Source organism: Schistocerca serialis, unplaced genomic scaffold, assembly GCF_023864345.2.
Source record: "Schistocerca serialis cubense isolate TAMUIC-IGC-003099 unplaced genomic scaffold, iqSchSeri2.2 HiC_scaffold_1261, whole genome shotgun sequence".
In the NCBI taxonomy this organism is placed as follows: domain Eukaryota; kingdom Metazoa; phylum Arthropoda; class Insecta; order Orthoptera; family Acrididae; genus Schistocerca; species Schistocerca serialis.
The window spans coordinates 2,982,409-3,004,116 of NW_026047471.1; the positions used below are offsets into that span (position 1 = coordinate 2,982,409).

Below are 21,708 nucleotides of genomic sequence, written 5' to 3' on the forward strand. Positions count from 1 at the left end.
ATTAATTTGGAACCCTCTCACCACATCCCCCTTGTCCCTTCCCTTCATCTCTTGCATGCCTGTATTAATACTGTACTTTTGTTCTAATGTGATCTTTGCACTCTCAATTGTGATTATTACTTTTCCTAAAGGAATTAAAAATCATTTAGCATGATGTGCTGTCTTTATGGTTTTTCAGTTGATTTTTGTTAATTATCTGTCAAAATATTGTATTGTATTGTATTTTTATTGATCCAGGCAATCATAGTATTGTACAGCTGTACATATGGTACTGGACAGGTCAAGAGAGCTATTTACAAGTAATTTTTACAAATTGATTTTTACATTATTTTGTAGCAACGAAATTATCTATCTTAAACAAAACAGTTAATACAAATCATAGAATTGTACATATGATGTTGGACAGGTCAAGAGAACATGTTTGTAAGTAATTTTAATAAATTGATTTAACATTATTTTGTAATGAGGAAGTTAGCTATCTTTAACAAAACAGTAAATACAACTGTTGCATAGTAAAATACAAACAGCCAATACAAATGTAATAGTAAAACAGTCCAGTATATGTCATCGACATGCACAGTATATAATAAATCCAGTATACTTCATAGACATGCACGGTATATAATTTTCAGAGCTGATTGAACATTTATCATAAAGTTGTGTACAATTTTAACCCCTTTCAAAAAAATGATCAGCTGCATAAAAGCAATGGTCCAAGAGATATTTTTTAACTTATGTGTGAAGGCTCTTGGGTTCTTTGTTGCTTTGATTTCATTTGGTAAATTATTATACATTTTTATCCCAACATTTAAAACACTTTTTTGGTAGCAGGTAGTTCTGGACTGAATCATATGTAGATCAGATTGCTGCCTTGTTGCATAGTTATGAATATCTCCATTGAATTTTAATGTACAGTCATTGTTTAACAGGTATGACTTGACAAATGAGATGATATTACAAATGTAAGCAGAGGGCAGTGTCATAATGCCATTTGTTTTGAAATGTTATCTGCATCATTTGTCATGTCCTAGGTTACATATTATGCGTATTGCCTTTTTTTTTTGCATTTTGAAAATATATCCACCTCCAGTTGAGTTCCCCCAAAATATGATTCATTACTGTAACGTAGAGTGGAAGTAAGCATAATACACATGTATGAGAACAGATTTTGTAACTGATTTTTTGAGTATCCTTAAAATGTAACACACAATTGATAGCTTTTTTGAGATATAATTTGTGAGAGTCTCCCACTCAAGATTTTCTTCAAGCCATATGAAAAAAAAAAAAAACTTGACAGAGTCCACACACATAAGCTCTTGGTTATTTAGAATCACATTGGGCACTTCTTGTTTTTGGGATGAGAATCTGAAGTTTATGTACGTTGTTTTCTGTATATTTATAATCAGTTTATTCTTGTTGAACCATTTGCTGAGTGACGACATAAGCGTTTTAATTTTTTGGTTGTGGTCCTCTGTATCAGTACCTGTTATTAGTATACTCGTGTCATCAGCAAATAGTGTGGTATGTCTTGTAGAAAGCTTCATGCTTATGTCATCGATGTACAGCATAAACAGTATGGGTCCCAGGATTGAGCCTTGTGGCACACCATATCTAATAGGCATTGTGTCAGAGGAGTGGACAGTAGATTGATGGGTGGTTGTATATAGCTTTTTTTTGCCTCTGTATATGTGTGGATGGATGCGTGTGTGTGTGTGTGTGTGTGTGTGTGTGTGTGCGCGTGTATACCCGTCCTTTTTTTCCCCCTAAGGTAAGTCTTTCCGCTCCCGGGATTGGAATGACTCCTTACCTTCTCCCTTAAAACCCAAATCCTTTCGTCTTTCTCTCTCCTTCCCTCTTTCCTGTTGAGGCAACTGCTGGTTGCGAAAGCTAGAATTGTGTGTGTGTCTATCGACGTGCCAGCGCTTTCGTTTGGTAAGTCACATCATCTTTGTTTTTAGATATATTTCTTCCCACGTGGAATGTTTCCTTCTAAAATATATATATATATATATATTTTCAAAATTAATTTCAACTTTTTGAAATCTCTTTGACAGGTAAGATTCTTACCATTTGTTTGCGATTCCTCTAATACCTTTATTTGCTAACTTCTTAAGGCGTGTGGTCTGGTCAATTACATCAAAGGCTTTGGATAAATATAAAAAGGTACCAGATGTGATTTCCTTATTATCCAGTGCTTTTAAGGTTTTGTTAAGATACTCATAAATAGCTGTGATAGTTGTCTTTTGCTTTCTGAAACTATGCTGGTGTTTTGTTAATAAGGATAGTTTATTAGTAAAATCTTCCAATCTGGTGTAAAATAATTTTTCAAATATTTTTGAGAATGAGCTGAGTTGTGCTATGGGCCTGTAATTGGCTACATCATTTTTAGGGCCATTTTTGTGAAGTGGGGTAATTTTAGAAGTCTTTAGTAGGCCAGGGAAAACTTCATTTGTACAGGATGCATTTATTATGTGGATTAGGGGTTCTACAATGGATTCTCCACATTTCTTTACAATTACATCAGGACTTGTCACTGCCACTGGAGTACTTATTCTTTAGTCCTTTTATAGCTGTAAGTACTTCAGTATTGGAGACTTTGTGAAGAAACATTGATGCCTGTACTGGTATGGTTTCTATTAGTGTTTGGTGTTTATTTGGTCTGTGGCAGTTTTTCTTTATCAGGTTTTCAGCTATTTTGCTAAGATAGTCGTTAAAACCATCTATTTTTTGGGGATCTGATGTGATTTCATCATTTAGGTTTAGTTTTAATGTTTTGTTTATAACATGCTGCTTACTGTTTGTTTCATTTTTTACAACTGTCCACAAGCCTTTCATTTTATTGTTAGATTCCTTTATAAATTTATCATTGTATAATTTTTTTGCTTGTTGGATTACTTTTCTGTAGATTGCAAAATAGGTCTTGTAATATGACCTAAACTGATCATCGACTTCATGGTGTTTCATGTGATTTTTAAGTCAGCTTTTTTTTTTTTGCTGGAAATCCTTATCCCTTTTGTTACCCATGAGTTTGTGTGTGTTTCCGATTATCCTGGATTTCAGTGGAAATGCAATATTGAAGTGGTGGAGAAATGTTTCATGGAAGGAATTAAATATGTAGTTTGTATCATTTTCTTTATAGACCTCTGCCCAATTTTCAGCCTTTAACAGACAGTTAAAAAGCCTTATATTATCATCATTAAATTGCCTTTGCATTTTAGTTATTGTGGGATATGACAAATTAACTCAGCACTTCTACAACCAAGTCAGTCAGTGGTATGATGTGATGGCAGAATGCTGTGAGTCGAGAGCTCCAATGTTATGATAGATAACACTTGGCATGATACTCTGAAGTAAAGTTTTTTTCTCTGGTATGTTAACTTATTTGCCTATGAATCTAAGTACACTTAATGTGTCATATATATTTTGTGATGTTTCTGGACAGATATTCTGATGATAGGCAATGTCTGAAACATTACTAATTACTGGTCAGAAGTGGCTAAAACATATACTGTTTGCTTAACATTTCCTGGTGATTTACCCATAATTTAATCCTTGCCCACTATTTCCTTTTGCATTTATTTTAAAAAATAAAAGTAACTTCCTATACATATATAATGGTACACTGTACTTGGAAATTCAATCTTTATTTTTTGCTGTTTTGAGTGTTCACTTAAATTATGAATTATTTAAAAATACATAAAACATGAATCACATAACCCGCTGGAATACTAAGAAACACTTACACAATTTCTGTAGAATGAGTTAACACCATTATTCCAATCACTTTACAGAAAACTATCAGAACAATTATTTTAACTCTTTCACTTTACAATTTATTACTATATTTGGTGGGATGAATTTGTGTAAGATACACTACTTCTTGAAAAGCTGCTGGCAACCAAAACATTTTTATTGAAAATGTATGTACAATATTGTGCAAGTGTTTATTTAGGCAAATAGTAATAATTAAATAAACTGAAAGTAAGTTGTTTCTGTACACTGCATGATTTTGAAATATATTCCAATTAATTCACAAAATTTACTTCCTTTATGCAATTTTCAAGTGCATCTTTACTTCAATGGTACTTACTCTTTACTTTCACTTGCCTCTTTTTTTCCATCACCTCAGTTAATTTCCTTCATTTCATTCTTTTACAAATGTCTGCCATGTCATCAGGCGTAGCCTATCTAACCCATAACCAGTTTAGTTGGGTCATACGGATGCCAAGGAATTTGGTTTATGTTTAGACTGAATACTTGTAAAATTGTAGTGCTGTAGGTCTACATACTTTGCAGACTTTCCACTCTGAACTGTAAAACCAAGTGGTTGTTTTTAGAGCTGGTAAGGTTGGGGCCAGACTGACCCCACCATACTGTTTGTGGGATTTCTCTAACGAATTATTTCCTGTTCCTATAGATTGAAACAATGTTATATTCTCATAAAGAAATGAAAGTGATCAACTTGATGAATGGCTACAGTCTATCCTTGACTAAGTACAGCTACACACACTGATTAACCAGACATTTTTGCATGAAATCAATGAAGCCTTGATAGGTCGCTGGAGGGAGTTGGCACCAGATCTGCACACAGAGGTCACCTAATTCTTGTAAATACTGAGGAGTGAGCTCTGATGCCACGGTCAAGTTCAATCACATGCCAGTCTGTGTGATGGGCAAAATCAAGTATGTCTGTGTGATCACCCTGTGTGAGTTCTTAAATGCAAAATTTAGGACTTCTGCCTTCCTTTTGCCCTCTTCTACAGAAAGTAACCAGCTACAACTCCAAGTCAGGCCTTTATCCGGATTATATAGCAGCCATGACAGTAATGAAAACGAGGTAGAAAATGAAGAGGTGTTGGAAGAGGTCATATTTTGATCTAGCACTTATCAGGCATTGGTCCTGCATAGGTCTCCAAAATTCTTGTTCTGAATGCAGCATCTGGTCATTCCATGTAATGGGTAATATTTTCAGAGAAATTCTTAGTGCAATGAATGATTTTTTTCTTTTTTTGTGAATCCATCGGAGATGGGATAAAGGACTTCAGATGGCTTCAAATTCTTGTGAAAAACCTTGTACCAAACAGCTGTTTTTCTATTTATAAATCCTTTACTATATGCAACTAGTTTCGGCATCCCATTAATCTTAAGGCTATATGTAAAACACCGGATAAATACATCACATAGTTGGTCTGCATTGTGCAGGTGCCACCAGTTTTTTTTTTTTACTAGATGCCATGGACTTATTCAGACCAACGTGGACACCTCAGTCATAAGACAACTAGTTATATTTATACAATTATATGCATGGTATCCATTATTTCAGACATCCGAAAGAACAGTCACCATGCATACAATTGTATCTAAACATAGCCTAGCTTGGCATTGGGGAACTTTCTTCAGTTCAGATGCACTCATATACTCAGAGCCATTTGCAGGAATAAGGGTACTACTGCAGTAGTGACATATGGAATTTTGGGCTGGATGGGAGACTTGCTGAGGTAATCCACATAGTCGGGAAGGGCACTGTGTTTGGGTAGTGAAGTAGTCAGTGTAACTGCCTTGAGAGCAAGAAACAGGTTCAAATCCCAATCCAGTAAAAAATTTCTTGTGTCACCATTGATCTAGGTCAACAACACAGCAAGGAAGCATTTAACAAAATTATCATAATATGTTTATGTCAGAGGTATCCACATGGAACTGAAGGAGACATTCACAGAATCTAATAACGAAACTGCCGGGACCTGCACAATGCAGACCAACAATGTAGATATGTTTATCTGGTGGTTTGCATACAGCCTTAAGATGGCTGCCATTGGGTCACCGAAACTACATGCATGCATGTAATAATGGATTGATCGTAGAAAAACAGCTGTTTGATCCAAGGTTCTTCACAAGAACAAATGAAAAAAAATCTGAAAAACCAGACTATTTCTCCAACAGAAAATACCTGATTGGTGATATATGTCATACAATTTAAGGAACTCTTGAGATTATTATCCTATTCAGCTTTCTTAAAGTAAAAATGTTTTTACAATGATGTCTACACAAGTTTATCTTGTCCGTCTTTTCTATAACTTTTGCAAGCTTTATAATAAAATTTATATGAAAAGTTTTCTGTACATGTTTACTTATCCTGTAACTACAGCTAATTGATGCATAACATAGTGCTATTGTGATGGGGTTTACTCATATGTTAATCCAACCGACAGGTTTGGTTCTTAAGGTTTCAAGAAAATAGTCTGGTTTTTCAGAATTTTTTTTATTTGTCCTTGTGAAGAACCTTGTATCAAACAACTGTTTTTCTACGATCAGTCCATATATTATGCACATGTCAGAACCATTTCAATGTAAACATTTAAATTATGGTGAGGAGTATGATTTTTAACATGCTTCACAAGTTTGATTTTAATTGCTTTAACCAAAGAAAACTAGGTTGAACCTCTTGCACAGCCCACTTTTGTATATTATCCCTTAACTGTCACAAAGTTGCCAGCAGCCATGGCAGATGGCTCTGCTGTGGCTGGTGTTGGCCTCACAGCACTTACCATGTTAAGTAATTAGCAGAATTAACTGAATTATTGGGCAAAAAACATGACATTAAATGGAAATTCCTCAGACATACATTAGAATGTTGGATGCACTTTTTAAATAAGACTTCTAGATGCATATACTTCATGCTCAAGGCCACAGAAAGCTGTTAACACATCAACTGCAGTTTTGTCACTGGAAGCCACACACCTGATGCCATATACCTGGTGACAAAACATCCATCACCAAGCATGTCATAACTGACATGTTAAATATAGAAAATTAGACCAAGAAATTCAGCAAAATAAATTCTCGGGGACTGTTTTAATACAAAAAATAATAACGAACTGAATAAACAATTTTCAGATTGTCCACACAAATTTTGCTTTTTGACTTCATTCAGTTGTCAAGTGGAAAACATTTGTACTGGAGGATTTTGGTGAATACTCATACTTTACCTGTGAAAAATAGCAAAACCATTTGAAATGGCTATGTCCATAGTCCAATTAATGTTATAGGATAGTAGATATTTCAGTTACATTTTCTTTATTAAGAACACTCGGATTTCCACATCACCCTGAGGTACCGAGTATGATGCGTTACTCATTGTTTTACATGGCGAGTTTCCCCAGTAGGCCTATAAACCATGATACACAAACATGCACACACAACTGTAAAAATTTAATTTTTAGAGTATGTGTGATCAAAACCAACATGCACACTCAACACTTCCCTGTCGGGTTGCACCAAAGCACTTGCAACATTCGACTTTTCAGCCAGGGTTGGTTTACCAAACAAACTTTTTGGACTGAAGTTCTGGTTATTAGATGTGCGTTGCACTTGCAACTTCTCATTGCTGGCACAGTGTGGAACTTCTTTCTTGGAGCGAGAGTTAACAAGTGACAGCAAATGGTCAACTGCTTTTTCCACTGTCTCTTCCGTTTCAGTATCTAATGAATCTACATGGTTTAGCAGGACTTTTAATTTGGCTTTCAACTGTGTTCCCCATGAAGCAGTTGCCTCATCATTTTGCTTTTTCATTGAGGACAAAATAGCAGATGCCTGTTCTATCGAAGTGGTTTCTTTATCTTTGACTGTTTTACTGAAATGTAAGTCATATGTCATTGATATAGCATGAATGTGTTTACAAATGTTCAGATTTATTAAATTGTCTGGACAACAGCAAGAGAAACTATGAATGCAAATATTACAAGTGCAACACAAAAGTCTGCAACTGAGGTTGCATTCTAGTGCTTTTAAAGTAACAGTGTATGTGATGCCACTTGTTGATTGAGATTTCACATAAAATCGTTTGCCATCACTATTGGCCGTGATTTGGCCTCTGTCAATTTTTTTGGATTCTCTATGCCGTTCTTGAATTTTCTCTATTCGATGAGTATGTCCACCCTTGTAGAGCTTAATAATTCTTTCAAAAGATTTGTCTCTTACTAATTTCATTAGTACCAGCAGCAACTTGTCCAGTCTATTATTGGTCTTGCCATCAAGGTAGCAGTACTTTAATACTCTATGCATGGCTTCCAGATGCATGTTTGTGTTTATGTTTAAATTACGGCGATAACAATACGCCCAATGTTGGGGCCTGAATCCGTAATGATTTGTGAAATACATTCCAAATTCTCTCGTGTCTTCGTCCTCTTGTAGCTCCCTCTCAAACAACTCTAGCAACTCACTGAACTTTTCTATATCTGCTTCTTCTAACAGCATACGCAAAGCTTTGTAAACCTGCGTTTGCTTGTTTGGGCCACCATGCACTTTCCTCAAGTTGCTTCTCCAGCTGCGGTCAATATGCCACGTACATAGCAAATTGTGTTCTGCCAGACCCATTACACCTGCCCAAGCACATCGAAAAACATTTGTGTCGTCTGACATAAACACAGTTGATTTGATAACTCCTGCTTTCTCCCTGACACAAGTAAAGAACTGTGTCATTATGGCTGTATTCTCTTTATTAGAAATGCAAAATGCCACTGGAATACCACTCCCAAATTCATCTAACTAGCAATGTTGTCACTAATAATTTGTACACGTTTGTGCAATGTGTCGAGTCTACACAAACAATATTGGAACCGAATTTTCTAAGCAATTCGCTTTGGAATGGTGTCATTAACACTATCATTGTGTCTTCACTTGATAAATTTCCCATGTTTTGACCAGCTTGTTTGTGCATCAGAACACAGTCTTTCATTCTTTCTAAAAAAATACTCACACTAATTTCATCACTAGAATGGTACTGGTGAGGATCAATTAGAAATTCCCTTTTGATATTGTGAAGATCCTTCCGAGTAAGGAGGTGCAGTCTCTCAACCCCCTCACAATGTATGGAATCTCTCACATCATCCAAAATCCTCTGGAACGTCACACCCTCAGCAATTTTCCCTGCAACATTTCTACTATGAATAAAGCTACAACCATAACATTAAACAAATACTACTACCTATACCTAATATTTCACTGTTTGCGCAATTTTGTCAGGACAAATACTGGTTGCCAGTAAATAAACAGTTAACACAATGCATTGTCATTGCTGCAAGTTATGATGTTAGGGTCACAAAAACAGTCATTACAACTCAAGTATATAGAAATTACACCTTTCACAGATCTAAACTGTATCTTTACTTCTAATTATATTGGTAAGGTATCCAGACAGCATGTATTCAATTGCGTATAATGTAACAGGTGAAGAATACATCAGGTGGTGGGCAAACCTTCTAAGGTCACAGTAGCACCTAATTACTACAGGGTGGATGAACTAAAAATGTCCTGCAACAAGTGTTTAGTGAAAAGTGATTACAAGACAAACAATAGAAATCTCCTACATACTATGAAATGCACATCCATTCACTAACAACAAATTACTTCCTCAAACATCAGCCAACAGTTCATTACCAACATTTTATTATACACAGGCTGGCACATTGAGTCATGGCACAGTGTTAAAATTGCCAGTCAGCGGTACTTTCAAAACCAACTGTTCATAAAACTACCACAAGGGACATTTTCACTTCTGTCACCTCAAATCAAATATTTATTACATTCTGAATTAGCACAATATATTAGGTTACCATGCAATGTATATGAAAGTATTAACTATATCAAAGACAGAAAAAGAAAATATCAAAGAATTAAAAAAATGGGAACTGATCACTAAATATAATGTTCCAGTTGTAATGTCATGATTTACCCAGGAATATGCGATCATTCGAGTGTACGCACCCAGAAAGGCAAAGACTAGTAGAAAGATACTTCCTGGACATCCAAGAAGTCGGAGAAAAAAAATTTGAGGAAGGAATTTGTTATTATAGGAAACATGGGTGCAAGAGGAGGAACCAGGTAGCCTGTTCTCGTATAGCAGTGGAGGAAACTAAAGTACTGGTAATAATTACAATAGCAAAAATCTGATGGAAATTTATGAATAATTCATGATCAAAAAATTAACAATACTTTAAGAGAAAGATATTAACAACTTCACACATTCAATGTATTTCATTCTGACTCCACACCTGAATTGTGACATTACTCAGAAATTTGTTTAGCATTTGGTTAGCAAATGGATTTGCAGAGCAGTATCATTGTGACATTACATAATTTTGCTGTGTAATGGCATGTGCAGCACCTATTCTTTCTAGTCTGTTGATGAAGTATTGTCACTGTTTTGTCATCTATAAACAAAGAGATATAAGTGTTTTGGTAAACATTTTGTTCACATAACTGTTGCAAATACTATCAGTTAAAAGGCAAGGAGCTTAAAATGGCTAAGATCATCTGAGCATCTGTTGATTAATGAGTCTCTTTACCCAACCTACCTATAACTCTGACTGCACTACAAGTTGAAGTCAACAAGCAAGAATTGAGCGTGAACCACTCACTGTAAAATTTAGTCCCACAACCTATTCAAGTAGCCTAAAAGGTTATTCAAAGTGTGCTCCCAGACTTTTCCCGTCGGTAGAAAACTGGAACTATTCATTTCCAAGAAAATAGCATTACCATCACACAATGATTTAAGATGATCACTATCTACATTCCTCATGTGAATTCCACAAGCAGGAACGCCAATCATCATGTCATATCAGATGGCAATACTTCCACCAGCAAAATGTTACGAAAATAATTCATAATTTCTTATCCAATAACGCTAACATTACATAATGAATACATACGAACCCACAGAAATCTCTTTTGAATGAATAACACACCAGATTACCTTTACACAAGGTTGATTCTAGATAGGCAACTAAATTTCATTGCCTTAAAAATTATAAAAACTGCTGTAGCAAAAACATTTATTCTAATGTTGAACTCACCCGCAATAATCTCCCTTTCAGATTTACTAAGGTGCAGAAAACCAATGTTCAGTTCATGGCCGAAATGTGTTTTAAAATAAACACAAGTACACGTTCCATTTTTTTCTTGGCTGACCTCAATGGCAGACGTGCAGTGGCCACCCATTTTGTTACTGCCTTGAGACTTCAGTAGCCTCTTGCCCTTTGACCGAGATATGAATATCCCAGACCTGTGACATACATAAGTGATTTTGGTGGCACCCTTCACATGCTTCGCACCACCATGCATCACAAAGCTACATCTCGCTAACTTCTCCTCTTTGGACTTCCATTTTAGAAAGTCTGAAACATCAAACACGAAAAACATTGCACTATTTGCAAGCCTTGGTTGTTCACTGTAAATCGGCCATACCTTTTTGGCTGTAAAAGAGAACGGCTAAAATGGCTTGTAATTCTAAACATTCAAAAGTTTTCGTGAGTGAAAGAATGTTACTGAAAGCAAATATTTGAGCGATACGTAAAAAAAGGAAACAGTTGCTACACAATTTATGGACAGTAAAAATAAAGTTTATTAATTACCCATTGTGGACTACAAAGATTGCGACTTTGTCTTCTAAGACTAGGCCGTTAATACAAATGATCCTTTCATATGAACTGAAAGAAGCTTTGCACTACAACATTGCACCATATTACTGAATGCAGAAAGAAAGAAATTCTACAGTTTTACCAGAAACATTCCTACTATTGAGTAGTAAAAACTAATTATTATACGGTGTTTCTTACCGTCCATTGACTGGAATACAATCTTTTCATCCGCAGTTCGAACCATGTGCTTTTCCTCCACATGTGCTCTCAAACAAGCCAATGGGTTGTATGAATAAAAACGAGAACATTCTCCAGAGTTGATACTCAGAGCAAAAGAACATTCTCAAAGAAAGTTCTCACTTTCGTATGAATAAAAACTAGGAAGCATAATCTCTGACCCTGGAGTACTTTCTCTCTACTTCCCCTCCTTGCTGAGTAAGTTCTCAGCAAAGATATTAAAATCCAACATCTTTGGTACTCACTCACTCTCAGTTTGTTTCGTTAGCGACTTTGCGCGTGTGTTCACTGTGTTGTGTTAGCGAAGGTTTTCTGAAGTTATTTCTGTGCCGAAATGGAAGACTCAGAATTAGCGTTTGTTAACATTATTAAAGATTACCCCGCAATTATCAGCAAATCACAAACTCCGGCCGCAAGAAAAGAGAAAGCGGATTGTCTTAAAGAAGTTCAACACCGTTATATGGTTCATTTCGGGAAAGAAATAACGGACGTGCAGATAATGAAGAAGGTGCACAATATGAAATCCCGTATCAAGGCGAAAACGGATGTGAATAAGACGGGAAACATCAAGATTTCACTGAAAAATTGGGAGCAGATATTTTTAAAGTTTTTGAACGGAGATGACTGCAACCCAACTATCCACAGAGTTCCTGGTAAGTCCCATACTTTTCGATTTTTTAATTACGCGCTTAATGCTTTGAAATTGTGATTCAGACAAATACGCATTTTTAACATGTGAAAATGAAACAATGTTTGGTAAATTTCGTTTACTACATCACCACTTTTCAGTGAAAGTATCACAGTGTACTATGCATGAAATTGGACGAACCTCCCCCACATTTCTGCGTAAATCTGTTTGGTATATTTACTAACTAGAAACTGAATCCTGACATACTACTATTACTTTTTTTTTTTTTTAATTTTCATTAGGAGCTTGTGCAGTAGGTGGTGGTTCCACCTCTATCATCCCATCACCAAGCAATTCGGAGGTAGCTGACACAGACTGCATGTATGAACAGGAGTCAATTTTGCAGCTACCACTAATTCTTCCAGCCGACCATATGGACCTCGTGGGCCCCGAAGTCGTCGTACCTTCACAATCGCCTGCTTCGGGGCATGAGAGTGTGCTTAAACGTCGGCGATTAAGCATGGAAACGGATGAGACACGTAATTTGTCTACTCCAGAGCTGCAAAGGCTGGTCCTATTGTATCAATTGGACATACTCAAACGCAAGCGGCAGAAATTGATGCGCGAAGAAGACAAACAATGAAACAAATTTTCTGTAATGTCTTATTTACATAACGAATTTATTAATAAAAACATCTTTTTAAAGTGAATGTTCATTTTCATTCCTCATTCACCAAATTCCATATCCTCTTACAAAAATTATTCAGTACAAATGTCTTTACAACGAAACAATAAGAGTAATATAATCCAATCTGAAATGTTAACAATAGTGTATGCACTTATATTGTTGGGTCTGGCCAGTATCTTCACATCATTGAAACAATTTCTGGTAAAGTAAAGCAAAAAGAGTAACTTGTTTGTATTTTAAATGCTGAGGGTTAGACAGTTGTGCACTTATTCACTGTAACACCTGGCAAATACCTTCACCACATCCTTGAAATAGTTTCTGGTAAAGTAAAGCAAAAAGAGTAACTTGTTTGTATTTTAAATGCTGCAGGTTAGACAGTTGTGCACTTATTCACTGTAGCACCTGGGAAATAAGTTCACCACATCCTTGAGACAATTTCTGGTAATGTAAAGCAAAAAGAGTAACATGTTTTACTGTAGCATCTGGCAAATACCTTCGCCACTAATTTTTGGTACAGTAAAGCAAAAAGAGTAAGTTGTTTGTATTTTAAATGCTGCAGGTTAGACAGTTGTGCACTTATTCACTGTAACACCTGGCAAATACCTTCACCACATCATTGAAACAGTTTCTGGTAAAGTAAAGCAAAAAGAGTAAGTTGTTTGTATTTTAAATGCTGCAGGTTAGACAGTTGTGCACTTATTCACTGTAGCACCTGGCAAATATCTTCACCACATCCTTGAAACAGTTTCTGGTAAAGTAAAGCAAAAGAGTAAGTTGTTTGTATTTTAAATGCTGCAGGTTAGACAGTTGTGCACTTATTCACTGTAGCACCTGGCAAATACCTTCACCACATCCTTGAAACAGTTTCTGGTAAAGTAAAGCAAAAGAGTAAGTTGTTTGTATTTTAAATGCTGCAGGTTAGACAGTTGTGCACTTGTTCACTGTAGCACCTGGGAAATATCTTCACCACATCCTTGGAACAGTTTCTGGTAAAGTAAAGCAAAAGAGTAAGTTGTTTGTATTTTAAATGCTGCAGGTTAGACAGTTGTGCACTTATTCACTGTAGCACCTGGCAAATACCTTCACCACATCCTTGAAACAGTTTCTGGTAAAGTAAAGCAAAAGAGTAAGTTGTTTGTATTTTAAATGCTGCAGGTTAGACAGTTGTGCACTTGTTCACTGTAGCACCTGGCAAATACCTTCACCACATCCTTGAAACAATTTCTGGTAATGTAAAGCAAAAAGAGTAACATGTTTTACTGTAGCATCTGGCAAATACCTTCGCCACTAATTTTTGGTACAGTAAAGCAAAAAGAGTAAGTTGTTTGTATTTTAAATGCTGCAGGTTAGACAGTTGTGCACTTATTCACTGTAACACCTGGCAAATACCTTCACCACATCCTTGAATCAGTTTCTGGTAAAGTAAAGCAAAAATAGTAAGTTGCTTGTATTTTAAATGCTGCAGGTTAGACAGTTGTGCACTTATTCACTGTAGCACCTGGCAAATACCTTCACCACATCCTTGAAACAGTTTCTGGTAAAGTAAAGCAAAAGAGTAAGTTGTTTGTATTTTAAATGCTGCAGGTTAGACAGTTGTGCACTTGTTCACTGTAGCACCTGGCAAATACCTTCACCACATCCTTGAAACAGTTTCTGGTAAAGTAAAGCAAAAGAGTAAGTTGTTTGTATTTTAAATGCTGCAGGTTAGACAGTTGTGCACTTGTTCACTGTAGCACCTGGGAAATATCTTCACCACATCCTTGGAACAGTTTCTGGTAAAGTAAAGCAAAAGAGTAAGTTGTTTGTATTTTAAATGCTGCAGGTTAGACAGTTGTGCACTTATTCACTGTAGCACCTGGCAAATACCTTCACCACATCCTTGAAACAGTTTCTGGTAAAGTAAAGCAAAAGAGTAAGTTGTTTGTATTTTAAATGCTGCAGGTTAGACAGTTGTGCACTTGTTCACTGTAGCACCTGGCAAATACCTTCACCACATCCTTGAAACAATTTCTGGTAATGTAAAGCAAAAAGAGTAACATGTTTTACTGTAGCATCTGGCAAATACCTTCGCCACTAATTTTTGGTACAGTAAAGCAAAAAGAGTAAGTTGTTTGTATTTTAAATGCTGCAGGTTAGACAGTTGTGCACTTATTCACTGTAACACCTGGCAAATACCTTCACCACATCATTGAAACAGTTTCTGGTAAAGTAAAGCAAAAAGAGTAAGTTGTTTGTATTTTAAATGCTGCAGGTTAGACAGTTGTGCACTTATTCACTGTAGCACCTGGCAAATATCTTCACCACATCCTTGAAACAGTTTCTGGTAAAGTAAAGCAAAAGAGTAAGTTGTTTGTATTTTAAATGCTGCAGGTTAGACAGTTGTGCACTTATTCACTGTAGCACCTGGCAAATACCTTCACCACATCCTTGAAACAGTTTCTGGTAAAGTAAAGCAAAAGAGTAAGTTGTTTGTATTTTAAATGCTGCAGGTTAGACAGTTGTGCACTTGTTCACTGTAGCACCTGGGAAATATCTTCACCACATCCTTGGAACAGTTTCTGGTAAAGTAAAGCAAAAGAGTAAGTTGTTTGTATTTTAAATGCTGCAGGTTAGACAGTTGTGCACTTATTCACTGTAGCACCTGGCAAATACCTTCACCACATCCTTGAAACAGTTTCTGGTAAAGTAAAGCAAAAGAGTAAGTTGTTTGTATTTTAAATGCTGCAGGTTAGACAGTTGTGCACTTGTTCACTGTAGCACCTGGCAAATACCTTCACCACATCCTTGAAACAATTTCTGGTAATGTAAAGCAAAAAGAGTAACATGTTTTACTGTAGCATCTGGCAAATACCTTCGCCACTAATTTTTGGTACAGTAAAGCAAAAAGAGTAAGTTGTTTGTATTTTAAATGCTGCAGGTTAGACAGTTGTGCACTTATTCACTGTAACACCTGGCAAATACCTTCACCACATCCTTGAATCAGTTTCTGGTAAAGTAAAGCAAAAATAGTAAGTTGCTTGTATTTTAAATGCTGCAGGTTAGACAGTTGTGCACTTATTCACTGTAGCACCTGGCAAATACCTTCACCACATCCTTGAAACAGTTTCTGGTAAAGTAAAGCAAAAGAGTAAGTTGTTTGTATTTTAAATGCTGCAGGTTAGACAGTTGTGCACTTGTTCACTGTAGCACCTGGGAAATATCTTCACCACATCCTTGGAACAGTTTCTGGTAAAGTAAAGCAAAAAGAGTAAGTTGTTTGTATTTTAAATGCTGCAGGTTAGACAGTTGTGCACTTATTCACTGTAGCACCTGGCAAATACCTTCACCACATCCTTGAAACAGTTTCTGGTAAAGTAAAGCAAAAAGAGTATGGGTGAAGTGGGGTAAGTGTAGCCATGGGGTTAATGTAACCATGGCTTATGGTGCCTTAAAGAAGCTGTATTTTTACCTTTGATTTATCACACATGTTAATTTACTCCTTTCTTTGTTATTTTTAACCAGAAGTTGTCAAATCTGACATAAATTGGTAATTAATTTTTGGACTTGAATGGACGTCTACATTTTCACTCTGCGAGAGAGTGACATACTCAAAATTCAGTTCTGCCTGAGCCTACTTTGGGTCACAAGGGAGACCTGACATTTGGTGTTACGTTTGATTCATACAACGTTCAATGACTGAATAATAGTTAGGGCCTAAGTGTGAATATAATAAGTTGAATTAGGGCAGTTTAGCATTAAACACAAATTGCCTACAACTTTAGTTCAATTTCCATGAAAAATAATAGAAAGTGAACTTATAAAGTGAATTTCTCTTGAGGCTACATATTTTATTATTTTTGTTAAATTGCCTAGTAAAGAAAAAAAATTACTTTTGTAGAATTTAAACTAATAAATTACTGGCCTAAAACAAAAATAAGTCATCTATGATGCATTCTGTTTCAGTGTTTTATGGTTTAGGCTAACACTTATTTTTTAGTTTAGCTAACATTTTCTGTGTATTTCATAATATACAAAGAGGCGTGTGCTTTAGTTCATATCTTGAGTAAAATTTAAGATATTTTAATAATTTAAAAACCTTCAAATTCAGTAAAAATTGGATAATCAGGTCACTTATCCCAAGTCTCTTTTACAATGCTCTGTATGGGTACAACAATGCGGGGTTACACTTGCCCCGAACCATGGGGCAAGTGTAATCTCACAACACAAAATTTTGAAAACAATTATTTGACCATATTATTATTTTTTTTCAAAAACAAAATGTGTATTTATTAAAAGTCAGTAAGTCAAACTTTAAGCATGAGAAATTTCAAAATCATATCTTCAATAACAAATTGCCAATTTGGTGTCAAAGTTGAACTATGCCAAAACATGGTTACACTTACCCCACTTCACCCTAACTTGTTTGTATTTTAAATGCTGCAGGTTAGACAGTTGTGCACTTATTCACTCTAGCACGTGGCAAATACCTTCTCCACATCCTTGGAACAATTTTGGTAAAGTAAAATAAAAACTTGTGCCATCAATCTGCTGAAGTTACAGTACAGAAATTACAGTAAGGTTCCAGCAGTTCATGTTAACCTGTTGTGTCCAAAGCTATTTACAGTAGTATCTCTGTTCCAAATAGTTACACGTTAAACAATTTTTGTTGAAAGTAAAATCGATGATAGAGAATGAAAAAAAACAACACTAAACAGCATTTTATTACGTAACATCAGAGCACTGTGCTTTATTTTCATGAGGGAATAATTACAAAAAAATATCAAATTGGGTTTAATTATGAAATTTTTGGGCAGACACCCGTACATTACAGTTGTCGTATTACATTCACAATTTCCCGTCTCCTATTTGTTCCACGTACACGTACGTTTGCTGCTTCCTCTTCTCCCAGTACTGGAAGATTGTTGTCGTCATCACTAGGTGCCTCAAAATCCTCATCCCCTACATGTTTTGCTACGTTGTGCAAAACAAAACAGGCTACTATCACACTGGGGATTTTTGTTTGGGCAAGCCTTATTTTATTTTGGAGAATTGGGAAACGCCTTTTCACTTGTCCAAAGCACCGTTCGATTATCACCCTTTCCTTAGAGTGAAGTCTGTTGTATGCCCTCTCATCAGGTGTTTCTGGATTTTGAAAGGGTGTCATTAACCACGGTGCAATGCCATATCCTTCGTCTCCTAAAATTAGGGCGTTGCACTGGTTCTCACGCAATATACGATAGACATCGGAGTTTCTCCATATCCTAGCGTCATGTACAGACCCTGGCCATGAAGCATCAACACTCGTAAACATTTCACTGTTGTCACACGTCGCCTGCACGTTTATAGAAGGAAAGCCCTTTCGATTGACGTATTCGTCTCCATGTGAAGAAGGTTTCATTATAGGTATGTGAGTGCAGTCTAGGGCCCCTACCGCACATGGAAACTTGTATCTCGATTGCCAATTAACTTTCGCTGTTTCTAATTCGTTAATGTTTCTCGGAAATCTGATCCACAACGGTGCTTTCCTGTTGACCTGTTGCAGAACGTACGAAAATGTTATTGATACTGTAGTCTGGTGTACTCCCAAATCTTCTCCTACACCTATCTGAAAACCAGGATCCGCTAAATAGCGCAAAAATATTTTCATTTTGCATTCATTGGAAAGGGCGCCTCCTCTTCTTTCGTGATTTTCCGGAAGAAAATGATTCGCCAGCCAATTAATGTTTTGACTGTTAAATCTATACAAACTTCTACAGTTCCTTTCTTCTGTGTTCCTGCGTACTACGTATATCTTTCTTTGCCTTCCAAGAAACATAAATTCCGCCATTTTCGCTAAAAACACTCGGTAACGCTTAATAACAACACAACACAACACAACTCACTCAGCTCGAAGTATGCTATGGAGCTCACTCACAAAAACAGAGAATGTTCTCCGCTTGTGAGAAACTTCTTTGGCTTTATTCATACGAAATCGGAGAATATACTTTGCTTTGAGCAACTTCCCCCACCCTTCACCCCACATTGAGAACATACTCGGGTGAAGTATATTCTCAGACTCGCTTTATTCATGCCAACCAGAGAACTTTCTCCGAACTTCTGAGTATAAAGTATATTCTCTGTTTTATTCATACGACCGAATGTATTTAAGGAATGGCTACAGTCGTCTTGTGGGCACTTAATCGTACCTTCTGTATTTGGCTCTACATCATGCATTTTCCTGATGTGCGCGTATAAAGTTTTTCGCAGCTGAAATGCTTTATCGCACACAAAACACGTGTTGGAATCTGCCATTATAAACACAGGCCTAGAACACACAACAGCGAAGTAATATATCGAGTTCGCCACACAACGTATCGACAGACAAATCGCCTCCTTTAAAGAACAGCGCGTTTCAGAAAGTAGCAACGATCTGGATTGGCTGGTATGGGAGAAGACGTCATCGCACGACGTAGCCAATCAGCAAACCCGATTCCCTGGCGTCCCCTAGACGCAGGTGTAATGGAGTATCTTCGAGATTTATAACCAGTGTTTCTGGCGGGTGTTCGGATGTTTACGTTTGAAGTTAGTAAACATGAAAATGATAAACTCGCGTGTGTTTTCCTTACTACGAGTCTGTGTAGGAACTCGCGTTACTTGCAAAGGTAAATTTCTGTTTCGCATCAAATTCTCTCGTACGGAGTTGCTGATAAGAATTTGCGTTTAGTGTTTTTGGTTATCACAGTTCGTAACGTGGTAAATAATTCACTTTTGCAACTTCTTGGTTTAAAGGAAATATTAGATGTTGCAGTACTTCAGGAAAAGAAAGATGGGATTTGCTGAGCGGCGTATGTTTGGAGAGAGACCCGATTATTACAGCTGATATGACGGACATAGAGAAACGATTTTCGGAGTACTTGCAAACTATTGAGTTCGAGAACAGCATGAAAAGCGATCATGAAATACGTCACGAGCGAGACAGGTACTTTGCATGGAATATATTAACGTGTTTCAGTCACAGTAACACATTGCTGTATTAACTGTAAACAAACGTATCTGCACCTTTTAAAGAACATGGAGTATCTGTGTTGGCCCTTTTCAGTTGGATGAACTGCTTTAAATCACCTTGAAATTCTTCTTGCACGTAACTCTAAGTAAATATTAAAAATTAAAGTATAGCATGAAAAGGTGAACTGGTCATGTATTGTCATAGCTTTTTGAATATTTCAGTGATATTGTATGTTCTTTTACTACGTTTTATAGTGGCCCTGAAAAGTAGCAGAAATAATTGTATGTATAGCCTGAACGCATGGACAATAATTGCTCATCAAAACCAATTCCGTTTCAACATTGTTATTAAGTTATTTTTTAAAAAAAATTATTGTAAGTGTGCCAAATCTTCCTTGTATATTTCTAACTTGCTGTGTGGAAGTAGCTACATCTTATGGACTATACATTGATCATAAAAATGCGTGTGAGACATGGTTGCTGATTTACAAATATTTTGAATTTTGTTACTGTGAGGACTGGTTTGATATAGCTCTCCAACCTTGTCCATCCTGTGTAAGGTCCTTCATCCTACATAACTGTTGCATCCTACATCCATTTGAACATGCTCGCTGCAGTCAAGCCTTAGCCATCACTACAATTGATTCTTCCCACTTCTCTTATAACCGAATTGACTATTTCTTGATGCCTCAGGACATATCCTGTCAAACTATTTCTCCTTTTAGTCAAGTTGTGCCATAAATTTGTTTTCCTCCTGTTTTGATTCAGTACTGTATGTCTTTATTAGTTATCTGTTCTAGGCCTACCCATGTAATGTTATCTTTCAACTATAGAATTCATCATTTCATAATGTACTGAAGTATGCCAACTATAGGCCTGTAAGCTTTTAAAATATATCTTGTTGTAGCTTTGAAATTAACTTCTGTAGAACACCTAGAAAAAAAATATTGGTGTATAGGTCTATAACTGAATTACAGGCTTTTGGCATTATTACTACTTTTTTTATTGTTGTTGTTTTAAATCAGGAAACAAGCTGAGCTGTTGAAAAAAGGTGATATTAAAGATGTAGACTTAGATCAGGTGGTGAAGCAAACTGCACAAGACTTTGAAGATGCATGCCAAGAAGAACTGAATAAATTTCAGTCTGCATCTAGGTTAACAGGTTAGTAAAAGAAAAGTGGCGGAAAATTTATATTGTGGACTTCTGTATAATAGAAAAAGTGAATAGTTTTCATTTAATTGTCTATTATAACCAACATTAATTATGCTATCCAGTTGTTTACCGTAGTATTTCCTTGTGTGTTCTTTTTTTGGAGTCACCATTCTGTGAACAAACCTGCGTTGAACTTGAGTTTTGTAGATTTTCTCCATTAAGCAAAGCATTCCATGTTTATTTTAAAAAATATTCAACATGTTTAAATGGAACATTAGAAGAAACTTAATTTATTGAGAGGTAAGGTTAATTACTATAGGCCTATTTTCATCTCCCTCCTATGTCAATGCAGTGGCCATAAGTGAATAAATATCTGTCCGGTTTTGGCTCCTTTTAAAAACTGATATAAAACTTATGTAATATAGAATTGTACTGCATCAACGGTTTTCAAACTTTTTGGGCCAATGGCTCCCTTGATCTGAACATAGGTTCCTTTGGCTCATTTTGCGCACTAAATCTGTCTTGAAATGTGGGATAAAAATTTCTTTGTCAAATGTTGAAGTAACACACTTTGATCATCTTGTAATATTTTTACTCTGAAGTCTTGCAACAAAGTCAGTGGGAA

The 21,708-nt window shown here is 36.2% G+C and overlaps 3 protein-coding genes across 3 annotated transcripts in view; 2 read left to right on the top strand and 1 right to left on the bottom strand.

The window, feature by feature from the left end:
- Positions 1–3,858: 3,858 nt before the first annotated feature.
- On the bottom strand, positions 3,859–11,441 carry LOC126438162 (uncharacterized). The gene is made up of 3 exons (XM_050090539.1): positions 11,409–11,441; positions 10,851–11,171; positions 3,859–4,311 (listed from the first exon to the last, which is right to left on the bottom strand). The coding sequence occupies exons 1-3, from the start codon at positions 11,410–11,412 to the stop codon at positions 4,214–4,216; spliced, it is 423 nt and encodes a 140-aa protein (XP_049946496.1). The 5' UTR covers positions 11,413–11,441; the 3' UTR covers positions 3,859–4,213.
- A 492-nt stretch (positions 11,442–11,933) lies between these two features.
- LOC126438165 (uncharacterized) lies at positions 11,934–12,944 on the top strand. Its single transcript, XM_050090541.1, has 2 exons — positions 11,934–12,304; positions 12,582–12,944. Exons 1-2 carry the CDS (start codon positions 11,986–11,988, stop codon positions 12,920–12,922), a joined length of 660 nt encoding a protein of 219 aa, XP_049946498.1. The 5' UTR covers positions 11,934–11,985; the 3' UTR covers positions 12,923–12,944.
- Positions 12,945–19,419: 6,475 nt separating this feature from the next.
- Positions 19,420–21,708, top strand: part of LOC126438160 (39S ribosomal protein L46, mitochondrial-like) — a 34,840-nt gene continuing 32,551 nt past the window's right edge. The window contains exons 1-3 of the mRNA XM_050090537.1: positions 19,420–19,587; positions 19,715–19,904; positions 20,956–21,092. Coding sequence (XP_049946494.1) covers positions 19,518–19,587; positions 19,715–19,904; positions 20,956–21,092 — 397 coding nt within the window. The 5' untranslated portion in view covers positions 19,420–19,517. The remainder of the gene's footprint in view (positions 19,588–19,714; positions 19,905–20,955; positions 21,093–21,708) is intronic.

What these genes read in the sequence shown, in the direction of transcription:
- LOC126438162 (XM_050090539.1), bottom strand. An exon ending in TGAAAGGGAGATTATTGCGG is followed by an intron (nt 4,312 to 10,850) that starts GTGAGTTCAACA and finishes TTGGTTTTACAG; the next exon opens with TTCAGAGTGGAAAGTCTGCA.
- LOC126438165 (XM_050090541.1), top strand. Translation starts at nt 11,986, where the DNA reads ATGGAAGACTCAGAATTAGCGTTTGTTAACATTATTAAAGATTACCCC. An exon ending in AACTATCCACAGAGTTCCTG is followed by an intron (nt 12,305 to 12,581) that starts GTAAGTCCCATA and finishes AATTTTCATTAG; the next exon opens with GAGCTTGTGCAGTAGGTGGT.